This window comes from Archocentrus centrarchus, chromosome 4 (assembly GCF_007364275.1).
Source record: "Archocentrus centrarchus isolate MPI-CPG fArcCen1 chromosome 4, fArcCen1, whole genome shotgun sequence".
Taxonomy (NCBI): Eukaryota; Metazoa; Chordata; class Actinopteri; order Cichliformes; family Cichlidae; genus Archocentrus; species Archocentrus centrarchus.
This window is the reverse complement of record NC_044349.1, coordinates 9,910,346-9,932,850: the sequence shown is the minus strand read 5'-3', so window position 1 is coordinate 9,932,850 and position 22,505 is coordinate 9,910,346. Positions and strand designations below refer to the sequence as shown.

Sequence of the window (22,505 nt, the reverse complement as noted above, 5' to 3'; positions counted from 1 at the left end):
AGCAGGTGACCAAATGTGTTTTTGTGAGCCTATCAGTACAATGCCTTTTATGCCTGAAAGCGTTTCTCTGCAGTCTCCTATTACAGTGTCTGCGTGCGTGTTCTCTCACACACACACACACAAGTAGCGTGAAATGTGTTGTGATGTCTCCGCTATGGAAAACGGTTTTGAGAGCACAGAGGAGACGCTCCCTGTCTCAGAACTGCTCAGACTCATTGTCTTGCTGTGACACACACACACACACACACCATCTGCACCCCCCCCCCCCCAATCAGTGCTTATCCTTTGGTTGAACATGTTTTAGTAGTGTGCAGATCATTAGAAAGGGCTGCAAACATGCTTTTAGAACAGCAGTGCACACACCCCTGCATCAATAAGTGCATTATAGTAACAATAATATTTTTTAGTTGACAAATAGATATTTCTTCCCATGCCCAATCAAAAGCAAGTGCTTACAAAAGATTGCAGTGAAAACACAGTGAGTGGGAAAAAAAAAAAAGTGAGTACCCCTGTGTTTACTGACACACAAGTTAGAAAAACAGTCAACAAAAATTAAGCAGACCTCTGAGTTTCAACTGGATAAATTGCATTGACCATTAAGGCAAACTCTTCATACATCCAAAAGTTCTGGTGCTGATTGGTCAACCTGCATGTCTGCATCATCACTACAAATACAAAAGAACTGAAATATGTGATTGTAAAAGTTCTAAACACAGATAAAGACACCAGAAAGTTGGTGATCAACAGCTGGTGATCAAAAGAAGTGCAGTGTACAGCGCAGAGGACACTGAATAATTTCAGCCTAAATGCATGACAACAACAACAACCTTGCTTTCTCTTAGGCACAAAACTAAAAGACTGACTTTACTAAGAACATGATGGCACATCCTTTGGTCAGATAAATACATTTGTTTGGTTCACATGGGCTCTAGCAAGTTAGGTACAAGCCTTTGCTAAGACTACAGTAATGGATGCATAGTCCCAAGAGTGAAGCACAGAGGTAGGGGTGTGATGATGCAGGGATCCATGAGTGCAAGAAGTGTTCGGGAGATGACATTTATAAATGGCACAATGAGTATCTGTGGATATACCAAACTAATGACTGAGGGAAGACTATAAGCCAGGCAAAAGACAAGGTGCAAATTATCACCTGGCCATTTAATTTGAATGCTCAACATAGGAATAAAAATGCATTTGAATAAAATAAAATAAATAGAATTAAAATTACACCACAAAATAAAAGTATCAATAAAATACAACATAAAACATAAAAATCAACATCTCAAACTGGGTTGAAAGCCATGCAGAAGAGGTGGGTCTTAGAAGAGGTCGCCATGGCAAAACCCCAATTTCCCTGGAGCCTCCGCTGTGTCCTCGGCACATCCAGGAGCAGTTAGTCAGCTGATGTGATAGACCGGGAAGGGGAATGCAAGAAAGAGGTAGGGTGGCTGAAGGCTATTTAAGGACTTAAAAAAAAAAAAGAATTTTAAAATGAACTCTAAAGGGTTTTTGGCCACCGTAAACAAACTTTACTCTGGCAGAAAGTCGAAGATCCAGAAGAGTTTGACAATCGTAAACCAGTAGAGCGTTGACATTTTGAGTGACAAGTGGCAGAAACAGCACAAACGCAAACAGAACAAGGCAGTGACGGACAGCAAGCCATACACACTGGCGCCATACTGACCATTTTAAATAGACAAGAGACTGAGACTGAGACGCTGGAAGCAGACCCCTTCAGGTCCTGTGGGTTGTGGAGTGTGACCTCTGTGGTTCACACTTGTTGCAGTGCTGCATCTCTAAGAACTGTACCATCTGCATAACAATAAGATAATTCATGCTTTTCACTTCAGCACTCAATAGTTTCATTCCTAATGTTGTAGCTGATTAGAAATGTGTTCCTACTGCACCGCTCAGTGATATCAAACCTCGCAGAAAATATTAGGCGCGTTTGCCTAACATATGACTTCACTAATTGACAGACCATTACAGTGCAGCATGACTAAAGCCATTTGGAAGAGAAAAGTCTACAGCAATGCAAAAGGAGGAAGAACATTTGTACTCCAACACGGGGTTCCGATGTGCGGTGATTGCACAGTAGCACTTGGGATTAGACGTGATTAAATCCACTTAAATCCGCCATTAAAAACGATAAGGCTTTTTTTCTGTATGTTCCACAATTTAAATATAGGTCATACAGAGCCAAGCAGAAACGGAGAGTTGATGCACACACATGTGCAGGAGTGTTGTGTTCCCTACAAAGAAATCACACACATGCACAAAATCCAACTACCACCACCACCTCCATCACCACTTTACCGTCTCCCAGGGCAACAAGAGCGGAATCTACCAAGAGGCATGTTGAGGATGAAGGAGAGGAGAGGGGAGCAGAAAAGCAGGAGGAGGAGGAAGAGAGAATGAAAGAACGGAGAGACGGGCACAAAAGACACCCCAATCTGCCAAGACTTATTCTAATAAGCTGCTAGGAGGAGGATACTATAGGGGTAATCCCTGCTGTGGGAGACCCGTCTATGTGTGAGTGTGTAAAAAGGTGGGTAATATGACTACTGACTGATAGATACAGATAACGCAGCTCATGCTCACCCAGTTAATATCTGGCCTTGGCATGTGTAAAAGAATGATGCCTGGTTTGCTGTATGTTCATACAAATCACTGCCTAAACACATTATGACACTTGATGCAACATCACAAACGCATGTTTGCATGCATGTTTTCATGTCCTCTGTGGGTGTTGCACACATGAAATTTGACGCATTTCCTGCTTCCAATTTGTTCAGAAACCAAATTCTGCAATCTTTTTAGGAGAGAAGCTGAACGGCACTCCAAGGTCAAAGAAACACTGATGTTTGGGATCTACAAAAGTATCTAAATATCCTCTATAAGCTGTTTAAATAACATGTAGGGAAACTGAGAATAACAACCAGTCAGATTTAACTTTAACCAGCCAATTTGTATTGAGTATTATTTGGCTAATGTACGATAATATAAATCATGTCAAAAAAATTACTAAAGAGTAGTAAATGGCTTCTTTGTGAATAAGAGCATGTTAAAAGACACCTGTACCCTATTTAGCCCATCCTGCCATCACTGGGCTTATTCTTCTCACGATTGTGCTGTAGTTCTTCTCCATGCTGTGCCCCCCTGCCCACTCTCCAAAATTACTTGCTCCTATTTTCCTCATCATCGCTGCTCTACAGCATCCTGTTCCTCTCGATCAAATCCGCCCCCTCCTCCTTCTCCTCTTCAACCACCTCCCCCTCTCGGTAGAGCTCTGCTGGTGATATCTGGTTTTAGGGAGGGGGCACAGTGGCAGCGCTGGCATCTGTTCGAAGGGCTAGTGTGTTGCCAGCCACCGAGCATCACTCCAGCAACGAGAGTCACACTGTTGGATTTATCTCCAACCGACCTGTCAGCTGATGCTCTTTGAGGGCGTTGAGACGAGCGGACATAACCTTTTTTTTTTTGGCGTTCGCACTGCCAAAGTGGCCACAAGAGATTTTAAAAATGGGGGAGGAAAAACCCTTAGTGGGTGCCACAATGCCGAGGAAGTGAGAGAAGTGAGTGGCTTTTTATAAAGAATCACTTCCAACACAAGCTGAGGGCTGAAGCTCTCAAAGAATAGAGCATAAAGCTGCTAGGAAAGGAGACAGCAAGGAAGGGATGAAGAGTATATAAGGCGGGGTAAGGGGGGGGGGCAAAAGTAGATAAAGGTAGAGTCTGAGCAGAAGAAAAGATCAAGAGAGTGACAGAGAGCCCGGGAGGAAATCAGACCCACATCTGAAGCTTACGGGAACACATTTCTGCCACAGACAAAGTGGCTCAGTTGAAAGGTCAGTCTGTTCACCTTGTGACTTAAGCAGCATTTCAACATTCTTTTTAAAAAACTCCTATACCAAATTACAAGGCAAACCCAACCTGTTAGAGTGAGGCGGAGCTCATTAAAAATCCAATTCCACTTCCATCGAGTGTTGCCCACTAAACATCCAATAATCCCAATCAGTCTCCGCAGTCAGCGACACACGGTTATAAATGTCACAGCATTCCTGCACCAAACTCTCAAGACACTCAACAGCAACAAGCAGTGCGCCAGAGGACGGAATCATGTGTTCGCCGTGCTGGTCCCTGAGATAAGTGATGAATCAATTGGCCGCTAATATAACCATTGAAGCAATTAGTACCATGACAAATTCATAAGAGATGATTACTCAGCTGGTTGTCAGTGCAATTTCCTGAAGGGATTCGATTCAGAGGCATATGCTACCAGCCCCTTTCACTTTCCTGAAATAATACTAATATAATAACCAAAAGACCAGAAAAGCAGAACATTTGTGACTAGCCCCATCAGAGGACTTGCATTAGAACTGCCTGCATTACTCAGCATTTAGATGTCACATAACACTAAAACGTTATCGCTCTGTTTTAAATATGACACCATCTGCGAAACCAATCTAGATGCATTATGAGACTGCAGAAAGCTGAGAACTGATAACGGGACTGGCATTGTCTCCACACAGCCACAGAAAGATAAAAATAATTATATATTTAAAAAAATAATAAATCATACGTAACACAACTCTGCTTGTGTCAGAGCTTTGCTTAGTAACAATATAAATACCACTATGGCCATGTGACTTTGATTCAGGATCACCAGTTTCTGCTTTCTATTCTTTAGAACAGCTGAAATTGGGATTCCAGAGGGGCCCCGAGCAAAATTATTAAGAGCTTATTCTTAGTTTCACTTTATGCATTCAAAAGTTACACTGGGCATGTAGTCAGTTATCTACAGCATCCATCCTTATCCAGTCATATGCAGTCATTGCATGCGGAAATTTTTCTCCTAGATTAAAACTCCTGATAGCAGAATAATTTAGACACTGATCCCTGCCACAGAAATGCACCGAGTTCATCCAAAGGTGCCTGCTCCTTGGGCAGCTGTACATAACAGCAAGTACATTCAAACTCCATGGGGCAGCAAGCAAAGACATCATTATATTTATAAGCCAATATAATAGAATCTGGGCAACTTACGACAGTTCTCCTCATCGCTGCTGTCTGAGCAATCATCATCTCCATCACATCTCCACAAGGTCGGGATGCACGCTCCGCTCTTGCACTGAAACTGCCCGGTCTCACACTTCGACTGCGTGTGAGTTCCTGTGTTTTGAGAAGAAAAACAAACAAAAAAAACAAAAACAAAAAGAAATGAAAAACTGTAGAGATCATGGCAATGACAATATCAAAGTAACAATTACAACAGGGTCACAAAAATCAGTTTGGGAGGTTAACTGACAAACTTTCATTTCTGACTAATGAAAGTGGGAAACTGGTGAAGTTGTTCCATATTATGCAGTAAATAATGTTGCTGCTGTAATCAAGTATTTATTCAACATTGCTCAAATATCACTTACCCTTGTTTTCATCATGACCGTCATGGGCTTGCTGTTATGTATCACTATGCCACCTTTGGTGAATAGTTGCTGCCTACCACGAGTGCCCCGCTGGCACTTAAATAAGAACACTAAGACTCATTTCCGGATATTCAAAAGGTTAACTGCAAAAATGTTAAACGCACACCATCGAAACCTCCACTTAGTGATCCCATCACCTACCACTGACAGCCTTTTCCCTCGCTTCCGTTACAACATCAGCTAGAGCTTGTGCTGCCCTTTATTTCATTCATTGTCACCTCCTATCGATAGCAGTGATAGCAGTCCAAAAGCAGACACAAGTGGCGATTTAACTGTAAAATATATGCATGATGCACCAACACATTAGCTCAACACTTAAGAGGACGCTGATCACACAGACACACAACTCTGTTTTTTTGGGGGGGGGGGGGGTTTCCCTTTCGGCAAGCAACGTTATTCCCAGAGCGTTGCCAGTGTCCGCGCTGCGATGCAAATTCACCCCCTCTGCCGAGACAAGTCTCTTACCTTTAGCGCAGTGGAGCTCCAGGAGTAACATATGTAATAGCACAAGCTTTCCGACCTCTGTCCACATCGTTAGATCCTGGGGGCGTCCGCGGTTGCGTTCATGCAAGTAAAATATTTAGTTTTTTTTATATAAAAAAAAAAAAAAAAAAAAAAAAAAAGCCCCAGTAAAGAATCTCCAGCGACTCGCTCGCTCCGCGCCGCTCTGTCAGCCTCTGCTCGGCGTGTGTGAATGTGCTCAGCCCGGCTCGCTGCTTTCTCTCCCTCTGCTTTCTCTCCCTCTGCCTCGGCTGCAATTTGAATCAGTGACGCTTATGGGCGGGATAGTTCCGCGTGTGACGGTGCCTGCGGTTAAAGTAGTAGGTAGAAAACTACGCTGCTGGCCGCTGGCCAAAGAAGACACATCTGCAGAAACAGCTGACTCACAGTCATGGTTTATTTAGCACGTTGGTATCAAACAGAAAGCAACCTCTGCTAAAAGAAGAGTTCTGGTACATCTTTTTCTCATCTAGAGTTAAGTGGAAACATTGATGCCAGTTCGCTAGTATGTAGCTATATATGGAGCTAAAGTGAAGCTATGGTTACAGCTAAGGAGGAAGTTAGCACATCAACAGGAAACAGAAAACTCAGACAGGTTCTCCAAAAAATGGTGCGTGCTGTAATCGAGTTTTTTTTTTTTTTTGGTTTGTTTGTTTGTTTGTTTTTGCTAATCTTAACTGGTAGTTTTGTTGTCTTAACCCTTGGGCACTCATTGAAATAGACTCAGAGCAAAAAAAAAAGTGAGGAAATTTGTCTTTGTATGATTATTTGTTGTAACAATGCTTCTTGGCAATTAATCTCATAAAGCCTGTTTAATGTCCCTTAAATCAGGGCTGTCCTGCAGGTTTTAGATGTATTTCTGCCTCAACACACCTGAGTCGCCATGGCAATCCCATGAGTCTGGGATCAAACGTTACGCTCCAAGATGACAACGCTCACCCCCACAGAGCAGGGTTTATCAGAAACTACCTCCAGAAAATAATGTTTTTCCACCATGTAACCAGCATTTGCTCTTCGTATCATTTTGAATGAGTGAGAGACAGTACCATTCACACTCACATTCATACCTATGGGCAATTTAGAATCACCAATTAACCTAACCCCACTAACTACATGTCTTTGGATTGTGGGCAGAAGCTTGAGTATCCAGAGGGAATCCCTGCAAAGATGGGGAGAACATGCTAACTCCACACAGAAAGGCCCCAGCCAGATGGTGCATTCAAACCCAGGACCTTTTTGCTGTGAGGCAACAGTGCTCACCCTGCCTCACACCCTCTGGCAGCTGGGATGGACTCCAGCCCCCTCACGACCGTGAAAAAGTCAGCGGAAGAAAATGGATGGTCATTTGGACTGCAACTAATGAGTGATCCAGAAATGCTCGGTGGAGTAATTTGCATGGCACATCACTAGCTGCTAGTCTTTCTTGTGTGACTTTGTAGCCAAAAAAGCACCTCAGTGGTGTGCTTTTTTTTTTCCTCAAGTGATGAAATGTGTTTGTTGTTTCCACCTTTACCAGCAACAATTTTTTGCATACTTTGCAAAGTATTGTTCCTCGTTGGAGGTTGTTGAAGTAGCTTGTTTGTCATTGAAGGCTGAAGGGCAATCTCTCTCTCTCTCTCAGACATGACAGTTTGTCTTGTTGTTACATGCACTAGGGAACATAAACTCATCGTGTTGCTATAGCAATCATATGACAATTTTATATTACAGAATGTCACGGCCAGCGGCCGAAGCAAAGAGGAGGGCAAACACGGATGAGACAGCTGAGACTATTTACAAATGATTTATTGTTAACAAGAAACCAGTCAGTTCTAACAGGAGAATTTACACGACGCAATGTCCCAAAGAATCTATCCATGAGACACAGTTCACTGGTTAGGCTGGCTGTGGGAGGGGAGTACTGGATACACGAGTGAGGTTTTTCTAGGCAAGGTCCGGGAGATGCAAGTGAGTGGAATGTGAAGACGTTGCCACAGCAAGGCGGCGAAACAGGCTAAACACAAAACTAGGCTTTTAAAAACACAAAATAGCTGGAGGTTGTTACCACGGAGGATAGCTGACACTTTGGCAAAGGCAAAATACTTGAACTGGCCCTTAAATATGTGATTACAGCTGAACGAGAATCAGGTGTGCCCCGCCCTGGAGAAGCGGAGAACCTCAGTCCATCTGCCTCCTGGAACGGTAGGAGAGAGAGTGCTCCAACACAACAACACTAACACAGAACCATGACACAGAAAAACTTAGACTAGTATAATCACAGAAGATAATATGGCACAGCGTTAGCTAGAAGTTAAGGTATCTTGGCAAGACGGTGGACTATGTTATCAGCAAATGCTAGCAAGTTTGAGCAAGATGTCAATATGGATGCAACACATTAATACTAATTAATACTAATAACAGACTAATAAAATTAATTGGATTAGCAAAAGATGGATGGATGGATGGATGGTTAAGCATTTAAGAAAATGGGTGAATGTTACATGCTGCAAATACACTATAATTGTCATAATTCCATTAAAGAATTATCCAAAAAGCACGAAGAGCACAACCATGGCAGTTTTCAGAGGTAAGGGCCATCAGCTGCAGCTCACTGACACTCACAGTGGCCATGCACCTAACTCCAATGGATGAGTTTTATCCAACTTTTTCCTCTCTGGAGTCCTTATGATGTGCAAAATTATCCATAGCGCCCCAAACCATTTTTTGTACTTGTCTGTAAACATGCAGTTGGGTATTTCAACACGGGAGTCCTGACACTGTGGACCACGAGATCCTTCTATCCCGCCTAGAACATGAAATTGGCATTAAAGGCACGGTTCTGACTTGGTTCAGATCTTATCTTACTGATAGAAGTTTCTCTGTCCATCTAGGAGACTGTTTTTCTACCACAGCAAAGCTTTCTTGTGGAGTGCCTCAGGGGTCCATTCTGGGCCCAATTCTTTTCTCATTGTATATGTTGCCTCTAGGGTCGATTTTTAGGAAACATAATATTTGTTTCCACTGTTTTGCTGACAACATCCAGGTGTATATGCCCATCAAACTGAACAGCAGAGATCCATGGGAACCCCTGCTGAACTGTCTAAGTGACATCAAGTCCTGGATGAGAAACAATTTCCTAAATCTTAATGAAAGCAAAACCGAGGTCATATGCTTTGGTAAATTTGACCCCTCAAGCAACTCCTCTGGCACTCTGAGTTATTTGGCTCCTCACTGTCGTGATGCTGTGAAAAATCTGGGTGTCATTTTAGATAGTAGTTTTAAAATGGAGAAGCAAGTAAGTGCTGTTACCAAAATCAGTTTTTACCAACTCATAGTCATTGCCAAGGTAAAACCTTATCTCCCGCAGCAGGACCTGGAAAAAGTTATTCACGCTTTTATTACTTCCCGCCTGGACTACTGTAATTCTCTGTACTTTGGCATAGATCAATCATCTGTGCGCCGCCTGCAGGTAGTCCAGAATGCGGCAGCTCGTCTTTTAACCGGTTTAAAAAAGCATGAACACATTACCCCAGTCCTGTCATCCCTTCACTGGCTCCCTGTCCGTTTTAGAATCGATTTTAAGATTTTATTGCTTACTTTTAAAGCCTTAAACGGACTGGCACCTTTGTATCTGTCTGAGCTGCTTCACTGTCACACCCCTGTAAGAGCTCTGAGGTCATCGAACCAGCTGCTCTTACAGAGGCCTAAAACTAGACTAAAACAGAGAGGTGATCGAGCTTTTGCAGCAGCAGCACCAAAGCTATGGAACGATCTACCTCTCCATATCCGCACAGCTCAGACGATACACACATTTAAATCTCTATTAAAAACACATTTCTTTTCTTTGGCATTTGGCTGCAGTGCTACCTCCTTTTAGATGATTGTTTTATGGTATTTTATGGTACTTGTTTTAAACGTTTTAATTTTTAATTTTCTTATTTTATTTATTGTTCTTAATGTTTTTATTTATTTATTTTTATTTTATTATTTTATTTATTTATTTATATATATATTTTTATTTTTATTTAGTATAGTCCTTGGGGTTACAGATCTTGTACAGCACTTTGGTCAACGTCGTTGTTTTAAATGTGCTTTATAAATAAACTTGACTTGACTTGACTTGTATGATGTGCAGGTTTCTTCAGTTTTGGAGTTTGTACAATTCCACTGAGCTTGAAAGTCAGTATTTGTTATGACCACTCTTTCTCTTTAGTGTGTCCTGGGTCTGCCCCGGGGCCTCCACCCAGTAGGACATGCCCGGAACACCTCGCCCAGGAGGCATCCTAGTCAGATGCTCAAACCACCTCAACTGGCTTCTTTCTATCTGGGGGAATAGCAGTTCTACTCTGAGCCCCTCTTGAATGACTGCACTGTTCACCCTATCACTAAGCAAAAGCCCAGCCACCCTTTGGAGAAAACTTATTTCCGCCACTTGTATCCACGATCTTGTTCTTTCGGTCACTACCCAAAGCTTGTGGCCATAGTTGAGGGTAGGGTCGTAAACTGACCGGTAAATCAACAGCTTTGCTTTTACGCTCAGCTCTTTCTTCACCACAACGGACCAATACAGCATCAGCGTCACTGCAGCTGCAGCCCCAATCAGTCTATCGATCTCCTGCTCACTCCTGAACAAGACCCCAAGAGCCTTAAAGTCCTCCACTTGGGGCAGCAACTCGTCATAATATTCTTTTAAGACTACCTTGAATCACACAGGTTCTGATAGCTGCTCATGAACATTTTTGGCTATCTGCAGAGCCTCAGCTCATCACTATGGAACCAGAAAAGAGTTTGGTATTGAAAAAAAAAAAGACATTGAAAAAGGAAAGCTGCCAGTCTTAACTGAACAACTTTGTAATGGATATTTTGAGTTAAGGGGTACTCCTAAGCAACATGTAAGGCAGGGGTATTCAACTCCAGGCCTCGAGGGCCGGTGTCCTGCAGGTTTTAGATGTGTCCCTGATCCAACACACCTGAATCAAATGGCTGAATTACCTCCTCAGTATGCAGTCAAGTTCTCCAGAGTCCTGCTAATGACTTCTATATTTGACTCAGGTGTGTTGAAGCAGAGATGCATCTAAAACCTGCAGGACACCGGCCCTCGAGGCCTGGAGTTGAATACCCCTGATGTAAGGGTTTTTTTTGCCCTTTCTTTCTCACTTGGAGCTGGACTGGTTTAAAGAAGTTCACCCTTAACTAGCTTATAGTTGCACACACATTTGACAGAGAGCTGCAAGAACAGGAGGAAATGTTAGCTAAGTCACGCTAGCTGGCTGACTTTCCTGCGATGCTTCTACCCCCTAGGACTCAGAGGCTGGTGTTACTGCTGCTGCACAAGGCTTCCTAAAGGTGCTGATGCTAAATATTCAGCAGCCAAAGACCGCAAAGTCCAATGCAGATTCATGAACAAGCACAAGACCCAAGCATTATTTCATCTCACTGCTGGGTTTGCAAAGAGGAGAGATTCCCCACACATAAATATGAAGCACATCTAACTTCGTTTGTCTCGGTGACAGCTTACAGAGCCGGCTCAACGTGAAGTTTGTGGAGGTTGTTCTTTCATTGTCTAGATTGAAGTCTGTTCTTGTTAGTCATTTGTAACAAATCTAAATTAAAATGCCATTAAATGGGATCATTAACTTAATTCAGATTTTTTAACTTATATTTGATATTACATAAAGCATCTTATGAGCCCAGATAATGATGTCATTATGTAAGTAATATTTTGTAGTATGTTGCTGCTTATAGGCATATTTGACTGGAGAGCAATCAATAGAGAGAATGCTCAGACAAGAATAAATTCATTTACAAACTGAACCATATAGTTTCAGTAGCTCAAGCTGCTAATTTGCCACCTGCTGATTTTGAGTGTTAATGTGATAAATTTTCAGATTGAATTTCCAGTTTTATCATGTCTATAATGGAATTTCAGCCAAATGAGGACTGATATCACAGCACACTCTACTGCAGCTGTTTGCAGGGGACGTTTTTGTAATGCTTTTTGAATAATGCAATTGACCAATGTCACATAATCCTAAACAAAGTGTCTCGTTCAATAAAAACACTTGAGCCCTTCTGTCCAACACCCCTGCAAAGGCATGAACCTCTTCTTCCTTTACAGAGCTGTGGTTCCTCCTGAGACAGAGACTGAATTGTGTGTGATAGTAAAAACTAACATTTATTTTACACATTTAACTAATGATCAGACATTGCAATGTCTGTAAGCATCAGATAACTAATCCACACCACCTGAAACACCTGTTCAGTTATTTCAACTACTATCCAGAGATCATGTTTGTGCTGATGTCTTTATGAGTGCATTGTTGCATAGTTTAAAGGACTCTGTAAATGTTCTGTGAGGGAGTGAGAGGATTAACAGCTTCCTTCAGCCAGGCATTAGCATATGGCTCCAGAGTGCACTGGATAGGTGGAAGGAAGACCCCAGCAGCACACTGGTCACTCACTCGTAAATGACATAAAATTTTGTTTTCGAAACTTTCGCTTGTTTTAGTATACCTGACAGAACAGCTGTATTTCACGAAAGAGCATCATTTTACTTACTTAATGACAGTTATTGGTGCTGCATATTCATAAATTGCACATATTTGAAACTCGCGTTCAAGTGGGCTGGGATGACATTCAATACTAATTTCAAATGGCTCAACAAATGCCTGCCAAACACACAAACTCCATGCACTTTGTCATAAAATGTGTCTGTGAGCTAAATGTACAGTTGCTGTGTTACCCAGGGAGTGAGAAAACATTAATGTGTGACAACATAGATGGACAAAAATGTAAGGAGAGGAAGATGGGAGATTATTTTCAAAGGTGAGGACCGCTCAACAAGTGACATTTTATAGACTGGAAGTTTAAAGCTTACATTTAATGTTCTAATTAATTTTAGAGTTTTAAAATTGCTTGTCCTTGTGAAACATCTTGCAAAACAAATTGAAATATACAAATTTTTGTATTATTCACAAGTAGCATGAAAATACCAGGCAGTTTATTTGCATTTGCAATATTAGTTTGCAGTACTGTGATAAAGTTTACAGTAATGCATTATATTGGACTCGCTACATCTAGGTTACATCAAGGGTATCAGAGATTAGTTTATATTTAAGGTGATGATGCTGATTAGATTCACTCACTCACTGAATTCTAGCCCTTATACTGGCTTTACAATAAATATGGGTTGGAAAATCAGCCATACAGCTCATGTAACACCTGCTTATATCCTTTTGAATTCAGCTGGCTAAATCTACAAAGAACAGTGAATACTGAAGTAGCAGCACAGGTCAGCTGATCACAGCCTGTACATAAAAAAATCTACTGGAGCTCACTAAACAAGTTATGTGACTTATTTCTGAGTGATTCTCCTCTTTTTATATTGCAATGCTGTTTTCTTAACTACATTATCTCCTTGTAATATACATTTCATTCTAAAGTCTGTCAGTAACATTACAAATGGCCATCTTAATCCAGTGATAAATGTAAACAGTAACACTAGAACTGCTGGTGTAATTTTCCCACATACATCTAATTTTTATGCATTGTGTTGCCGTGGGAAACAATTTAAACTATCAAAGAAACAGGAACACTACTGGCTACATCATGTTTTATTCACTCGCAAATGCCTCAAGCTGGAGCTGTTTCTTAATACGTTCCTAGACATTTAACAAGGGTTATTCTGGGTCCCCATCTTCTAAAGTAAGCTCGTTAAACAGTTAAGTAACTGCGGCAGCATTTATTTAAATGGGGGGAAAAAAAACCCCCAAAAACTGTAAGCGGTATGTGTCACATGTTATGTTGCAATATGAGGCTGGTGGATTTACAGATGCCTGGAAGAATCATAATGGGAAACTAATGAGCGATACTTAGCAAAACAGAGTCGGGGGGATATGTAGTTATATCCGCAGAGATACTTAAAGACAAAAAGTAATCTGACATAGTGAGAGAGAATGAAGACTGAGTTCAATCTGAACTGAATGAAAAGTGCGTGCATCGAAGGGGAACGGGCGGGTCTGCACTGCTGTTCTATGCAGCCAGAGTTCAGTTTTGATTTTCTGCAGTTCAGCATGGCTCATGTGCATGAAATGACTTTAACACATGAATCAACACATGAATAATGAATAAAACTGCTGTATAAATAGAAGGGGAAAAAACATCACTTGTGCCTCTTATACATTATTCAATAAAAAGGGTGTGAATGAAACATTAAAAAGCTAGAGCAGGTACAGAAAATGGTCCAAAAAAAAAAAAAAAAAAGGTTTTGGCATCACTCTCACATTAACTGCTACTACTGTTTGTTGTTCCTCTAGGGAGAAGTACACTACAAAAGGAAAGGCATATGTTATTGCTCCAGAAGTTATACCAGAATAGCTAAAGGAAGTAGAGAAACTAAAGAAAACTTTTACACAATACAAATTGTGTGTTTTTAAAAAAAAAACTGTGCACAACTGTTGTTATATCCTCTGAGTTTATTATACATGTTTTGACTTTTAATGTACATCTATGTTATGCAATCTTTCATCCAGCAAGCCCAGAGGATTACACCATATCTGTTTTACCTGCAGTGCAGCCGTACAGAGGGATGGGCATGAATTAGAGCAGAAGATCGGGTTTTCTGACAAGACTTGATAGATGCCAGCAGCAACATCATAAAAAAAAAAAAAAAAGGAAATTCTCAAATGGATATCAGTGAATAAAAAGGTCACATGCATAAATTACTGGCTTCCTGAATTACTGCAAGCAAGCAGCATTCTGCAGAAGAAATCAGCTGCATTACAGTAGGTGTATAAGCTTTGAGATGGGCTGTGTACATAAAAAAATATGAAGAGAAATGAACTGTTCCTGCCAATAGCATCCCATCACAATGGTTAAAATCTTATTTTGCGTACTGCCAACAGTGAGCTCAAGCTAATAATAATACTTGGCACTTGACAATACAGTCTGCAGTTTAAAGCTGGTCTAGTTGATATTTTTTTTATATGAACAATGGATCAAATGAGTACATTCACTCCATTGTGCTGTGAAAGGTATCACCGCTGTAACACCCACGGATAATTATTACTCAGCTCTGCGGTTTCATTCAACTCTACAAAGCTTTTCGGCACATTTCAGCTAATAGTTTTAGTTTCATTGCTTTACTGTTTTGAGTCATTCTCACCATTGTCATCAGGGCCAGTTTCAGCCAACAGTCTGCTTCATGAAATCCCCGATAAACCTCCTGTTCACCACATGCCCGACAAGAACCAGCGGAGAGACCCAACTAACACCTGAGCATTTAGCATTCAGAGAGACAGTTATTATTTTCTCAAAGGTTTGTGGAGTACACACAACGTTAAAAGTAAGTGAATATTGGATATTTTTCCTAACACAAATCGTCTGTAGGCATTTCAATTTATTCCGGCGACCCCTGTGTTTCTGTGCTGTGCAAACTTGGACATCATTTTCAGAAAATTAATTAAATTCTTTGGGCTGCTCAACTGGGATAAACAGTGATTAATGGAAATGATTCTCACCCATTTTGATGAGATTCCTCAACATTTCTGTGTCGAGTCATATTCAGTTGCAGAAGTGGAGAATGTGGTTGATTTCATTTCATTCAACAAAGATCTCTGCAGTTCTACCTAAATAAGGAGAAAGTATGATATGGAGGGCATGTTTGCAGCCTGCCACTGAATGTCAGAGGCGAGACTGTGCAGCAGGGCAGTCCCACTGCAGTATCATGCTGTCATGTTTCAACACTGTATTTAACAATTTCAGATTTTTTTCACCCCCTTGGGGTCAATGCTGAGATTGTGTTCATCTTTCATCCCTACACACACAGCTGGAGCTAACGCTTGCGTTCATCTTTGCCGTAGGATGGTGAGTGAGTCCGACTCAGACCTTCAGACCTATAAGATGATTGCTTTCCGCCTCTGTCTCTTTACCCATCTCTCTGCCTCTCTCTGTCCGTGCTCACTCTAACAATGCTCGCTTTCTCTTCCTCTGTTTTTCAGTCCTACCCTTCTTCCTTTCATATCCTATTCTTTCTTTCTTCCCTTCTTCCTTTCTTTCTCATCTACGCCCACTCTCTGGCATGAGACAGATAGTGCTGTCAGAAGAAGCCAACAGATCCGGTGGTCAGCAAATCTTCTGTCTTTCCCGCGGAGCATCAATGTGTGTGCTTTCGTGTGTGTGTGTGTGTGTGTGTGTGTGTGGCACAGTACTGGATATGGGACAGGAGAGTCATCTGCTTTCCTGTCACAGCTTGTGACCCAAAAACCACAAGTGAGGTCTGGTCGATAGCTGGCCAGGTGCCTGCTGCAGGCGGAGAGGCGATAGATGAGATTTTGACGTCATTTCATCATCACACAATATAGCAGCAAAGGTTAAGAAGCTCACTTTAATGTGCTCCATTAAAGGATGTATGTTATTGATTACTGAATCTTTTATTTATAATGCGGTTTTTATGTATTTTCTTGGAAATAAAAACAAATTTAATTAAGAACTGTCTTTCAGTGATACCAAATCTTTTTTCCCCCATTTATCCTATCCATATTTCTCAACATTAATATCTAAATTACTATCTAAACTATTTATCTATATTTCTATTTGAAAATGGAAGGAAAAACATTCTCAAACTAATATTCATCACCAGAGACTCACAGTAAAAGAAAAAAAAAAAGACATTCAGTATTTTTGTGTTATTTGGCCACCTGGGTCCTTTCTGTGTGGCGTTTGCATGTTTTCCCTGTGCCTGTGTGGGCTCTCTCTAGGTACTCACACTTCCTCCCACAGTCCAAAAACGTTGGTGATTCTAAATTGGCCATAGGTGTGAATGTGAGCATGAATGGCTGTCTGTCTCTATGTCCTGGCCCTGTGATAGACTGGCAGCCCTGAACTGGGCAAACGGTTAAGGAAATACACGGATGGGTGGATGTGTTGTGCCATTGTCAGGCTCTTCAAACCTTATATTAACTGCTGGCTATGAAGCTGGATCAGAAACTGGGGACACTGCACGCTCATATGGAAGTGACGTGTCAGTTGGAAGATAGACTGCCCAAAAGCATAATCTGAATGTCACACTGACTTCACTTTTCAAACCTGGAGTCTGCCACCATTCTTTATATACAGTTTATATGGGTGAGAAAAATATAGACTTTATAAAAATGGACAGCCACCACAGGCCCTGTTATAAGGTCTCAAGCTGAGCATTCTTGCCATCTGACAAGTTCCTCCCGCTGACAAACGGTGCACTATTGTGAGGCTATAGTGACTTTTCAGTCACATAGTAAAGCATACCCTGCTTTATCCTGTTCTACTGGGTGAACATAATGTATTTAGTCAGACATTAATGTAGTGACTCACCAGAAGAATATTTACTGTAATTCAACACAACTGGATGTGCTTTTCCAACCTGCTGGCCTTTAGAAAGATTCCAGCTTTAAGGCATTTCTGCACTGACTTCCCTTTTTAGAGCTGGAAGCGACTGGCATCTTTTTTATACAGTCTATGGGCTGGAATAACCACCACCAGGATCCAGATGATCCTCCTGATCCACCAAACCTATCCATTCAAAAAGTGTGTCTGACAAATTTCACATGATTTGTAGATCTTGAATTGTGTTTCAGGCCCCTTTCAGCCCCTGACATGTGATCTAATCCTTTCTTACACTGGATCGAGGCAATGAAAAAGTTGGTGGGATGAGTACATCCACTGAGCTAGGCCACATCTGGAGCTGTCAAAACCAGTATTTCAATCTAATGTGGAAGGGTCAGCAGCTATATGTAGAAACAGAGAAGAAAAACAGTGAACTATGTTTTAAATGAACTAAAAAAACATAGTACCACATTTCAGGATGGCTGGCACTGAATCAGAAAGGACAGTGTTGTCGGTGCTGTTTGAGAATGGACACTTGTTCTACTTTTGTTTTTTTCAGAGTTGATGTTGATTTATGAACCAATAAAATACAATTTTTGTAGAAAAATCCATTTGGCAGGTAACTTAATCTGGGTCAAACCCATTGGTGCTACTTCTTTCCAAACAGCTTGTAATGGTTAAAACATGAGCAGGGTTGAATGAACCTCACTGCCAAAAAGCCTTTATTTTTCTGGCAGTGTGACCTGTTTCCAGAATATTCTTTGTTTCTCATGTTGGTATTTGCCAAGTACATAAAGATCATATTCCAAATTGTTTATTCTTCTTCTTCTTTTGGCTTTCAATCACAGCCACTGTTTTCGGCATGCTTAAAGTATCATTACATCTCAGATAAGTCGGCTGTGGTTTAAAAGGGGATGTCATGCTGTTTGGAAGACCCACACTTTAAGATCTTAGCAGCCCAACTTCTATTTGTGTGCTGTCCCGTCCTTCACCTGTATGCTGAAAACATTTGCAGACCATCTCTCACTGCAGAGCGTGTCTGGCTCTGGTGGGGCATAATCACACAGACACTGGAACCCATATCCTGCTACATAAACCCCCCATACATAATTCAAAGGCAGAATTTTTCTCATGCTCTAGTAATCTGGTTAAATAATTTGGGATTACATTGCCTCAGCTGCACACCAGTAAGGGGATCAGCACTCTGCCCATGAAATGCCCTCTGTTGTATGGTACAAAGGGCATCTCAGTCGCCCATGTATTTGCAGTATGGATAATCTCCCACTGGCTTTAGCACCAAATGCAGGCATGGTTTCATATCTGGGAAGCTTTGTTAACAGCTAATAGGCCTGTTTACTCCACCCCCCACCCCCCCCACCCAAGGCCGAGCTGTGACTTTGACGCAGACAGTTTAATCAGGAGCAATCGTGTCGTGGTGCAAACATAGGTTGGTTGTCAAAGGGAAAGCCTGTAGATTCTTTGGCTTTTAATTTGTGGCTTGAAATAGAGTGTAGAATTTATCAAGTGTATTTATGAAGCCTATTGTATGTCAAAACAAATAAGAGAGAATAGATCTTATTCTCCTTTATCTTTGGAGCATCTTAGCCAATTTCACACTCAAGCTCTTGGCTGAATTAAATACGGTCTGCTCTCCTTTCCCCTATTGTCCGTCTGCCAGATGCCTCTGTGTGACTAGTATATTTCTCTGTCTCAACTCCCATCATTATTCCTGCAACAGAACCTGCACCAGTGGGTCCCAACTTACACGTTAGAGTAAAGAGTGAGAAGCCCTACTCATACGGATTGGACTTTTTGGTAGATAGAAGGATACAAAAACTCGAAGATGTCAGGGATAGAGGGAAGACAGATAGAAAAGAGAAGAGAGTGGAAGAGAGGAAAGAGGGAGCGGTGTAAGAAGGCAGACAGAGGTGAAGGTGAAAGGAGACAAAGCAGCTGGAAAGAGCAGACCCAATCTGCCCTCTTCTCTCTGATTCCTCACTTACTAGGTCCCCTGGGAGACCAGACAGAGGAATGAAGAGATGGTGCAGAGGGAGGTAAAGAGAGAGGTCAGATCATTAGGCAGGCAAAGGTGAAAGGTCAGAAAGCAGCAAATCTGAAGAGGTTCACTGCTTTCTGAAAAGGAGAGGAGAGGAGAGGAGAGGAGAGGAGAGGAGAGGAGAGGAGAGGAGAGGAGAGGAGAGGAGAGGAGAGGAGATCAGTCAAAAAGTTCCCACAGCCTGAGATGGCTTACCAAATATTGATTTGCACATCCATGTTGTACATCCATGTCATGTCTAATAGGACTTAAACTCTTAATCTTAGAGCTCCAACAAGATGATTAGGATTTCTGAAGAGGAAATGAAGGACGGGATTCAGATGACTGCTCAGATGACTCAAATTTTGCTGAAGCAAACAACCCACAGACATTTCCTTTGATAACCAAAAACATTTGCAAAATGAGCAAATTGTCTGTATTATTTGTTGCTTAATAGAACTGCTTAATGTGACTTTGACACTGGCTTGTTATTTAGGTTGGTTTTTTTTCTTTCCTTCCTTGAAAAGGCTGCAATAATAGCTCCAATTTTCTAACCAACAAATTTCTAATAATCATTTACTTAATATACATAAGAACTTTTTTTTATTAGAAAAAGGATTAAAGGATTTAAATGTTTCTAGTATGAGATTTATGCATAGATTTCAATTGCAATTTGCCAGCACACATCAGAATTCACAATAATTTACTGCACTTTGATCTTTTTCTGCAGGCATCTATTCACTCATGAACCTCCACTCCCACGTCAGTGCCATTTAACTAACAATAACATAACACATACAGCCATTTATTTTCCTGGAGTCTCTGTATGAGACTATGACTGTACAGGATGTGTATAAACGGACGAGGTCTTATTTATGTCGCAATCAACTTTGTTCCGTCAGCAGTGCTGACTCCCTCTGACCTCAGCTATTATTTCCCACAAGGCTGATAATAATAATATGAGTACAAAATGAAAATCTGCTCATCTAAATGCAAATCATAAATGTCATTTCCAGTTATTTACTTAATGCATTGTGTCTAATTTTCATGTACGCAGATGAAACTGTTTCCATCCAAATAAACACACTGCTGCGGAATTTTAATACTGAAATTTCACCCTACAATTTTCCTGTTTCTGTCCTTTATAATATTATGGGAAAGCAGTTTATACTGATGGTTTGAGTTGTGGGAATGGTCCTTAGTTTAACAATGTTTAACACTGTGAAAAGTCCTAAATGTGAAGTTATTCTGTAAAATATTGCAAGTTTTTTTGTTGTTGATGTGGGAGAGTATTAACAACACAGAGTATTAACATCCAAAAACAGAGAAATACATAAAATCTTTAGAAATCTCACACCAAAGTATTAAATGCAACAAAGCTGAAGCGGGGCCGCTACAGTTTTTTCATATGCGTAGGGGAAAAAAAGACTTTATGCACATTAAACATGTCAAATACTTTAACAAATTTCCCTATAGCGTTACTGTATTGTTCGTTAAGATGATTTGCAGTGCGTCTACTGTAATTCACAACAAGTTCACTCATGTTAAAAAACATAACAGTACTATCCCCTTAGAATATACATCTTTGTAATGGTTCCTGGGTGTTTAACCCAGCGTTTTGAACTTTTTCTTTGTCCTTAGTTAAGAGTTTTTCTTATTTATGATCTCCTTTCTTCTTGTAAGTACATTTCAGATTATGCGCTGGAGTCTCTAGTTTCTTGATATGTTATCTTGGTCATTGATTTCTAGTTATCCTGCCTCCCCTATATCTTGCTGTCAAATCTCTGTCTGGCGTTTACTTCCTGTTGTATTTTGCTGGTCTTGTGTGTGTGTTGTGTTCAGTTTTGTGTCCTCTTGTCTCGTTAGTTAGATTCTGTTCACCTGTGTCTTGTTTTTCTCAGGTGTGTCCTCTCTCCCTAATTACCTAAGAGCTGAGTTTGCCTCAGTTCCTTGTCACAGTCTCCCTCATACTGTGTGCCCCTTGTTTTGTGAGTTCAAGGCTTGTCTCACAAATTCTGCATTTGAGTCCACTGCCTGACTGCCACACAGCAGACATATGACAGCTTTAAAGTTTCATGCATTTTCAGGTGTTTGGTCTCATCATGCTCTCATTCCCTTCATAACAGCATAAAAAACATAATGATTGAGGATAGGAGGTTATGGTGTAAACATTATTGCTGTTCCTGGCTACACAATCACTGGAAGCGTAGTGTAAACATTTGAAGTTGAACATTTCCTTTCCCATTTGTACTCATACTGGCAGGTGTGCATCTGTCTCTGAGCGACTGCCTCTGTATCACCACTTTATGCCAACTTTGTCATTTTGTTAAATTGACTGTGTGCTAAATGAGATAGTGGGACATGTTGCAAAATAATTTTTTTGTAGATGTGCTAGGGGCTGACTACAGTGCTCAAGTCTAGCTCAACTGAAAAAGAAAAAAAATTATATTGTACCATTAATCTTTTCCCATAAAGAGCAGCACAGTTACTGTACAAAACGCTCTGCATTTTACAGCAGTATGTTACAGTGATGTTGATTCCTTCATGGCATAGCCTTGCATTTTTGTGCTTTTGTACTAGAAGACAAAGGAGGTGGACACGCAGCAGAGGTCAAAAGTCATGATGGCGTGAGTGCGCGATGTGTCTTCACCCACAAAAACACAGAGGATGTGTAATTATTTGCTATTCAGCAGGGATTTAACTTAAAGGCTCCAGCAGTGTTAATGAAGTGAGATGGAAAGTAGGCTATAGGGACGACCTGGCTTGTGTTCAGAGAAGCATTTAAGTGGAATTAAGAACAAGGGGATGAAGACAGAAAATTGAGATCGGGTCTAATCCTTCTGTTCAAGCAGTAAACAACATTAGAATAAGAGCAATAAACAAAAGAAGTGATACTCTGTTTTTTTTTTTTGTGCACCAAAGACAATCCAGTAACAGAAATGAATCTAGTTTGAGTGTTTATTTTATATCTCTTCCTGGACTTGTGTTTTAAAACCTTCAGCTGTACAGAAACATTTGATGTTACCTTACATGTACAAAACAACCTTCCTCCATTTAAAAAATGATAGATTACCAATGTTAGGGCTGCCAAAGAAAAGAAAAGAAAAAAACAGACATAAAGTTCGGGCTCCTTCCCTAACCCA

The 22,505-nt window shown here is 40.9% G+C and overlaps 1 protein-coding gene across 2 annotated transcripts in view; it reads right to left on the bottom strand.

The window, feature by feature from the left end:
- Positions 1-6,041, bottom strand: part of lrp8 (low density lipoprotein receptor-related protein 8, apolipoprotein e receptor) — a 178,548-nt gene extending 172,507 nt beyond the window's left edge. For both annotated transcript variants that reach the window (XM_030727078.1, XM_030727079.1), the window contains exons 1-2: positions 5,952-6,041; positions 5,047-5,172 (exon numbers count right to left, since the gene is read on the bottom strand). In XM_030727078.1, the coding sequence (XP_030582938.1) occupies positions 5,047-5,172; positions 5,952-6,018 (193 nt within the window). In that variant the 5' untranslated portion in view covers positions 6,019-6,041. The remainder of the gene's footprint in view (positions 1-5,046; positions 5,173-5,951) is intronic.
- Between the last annotated feature and the right edge of the window lie 16,464 nt (positions 6,042-22,505).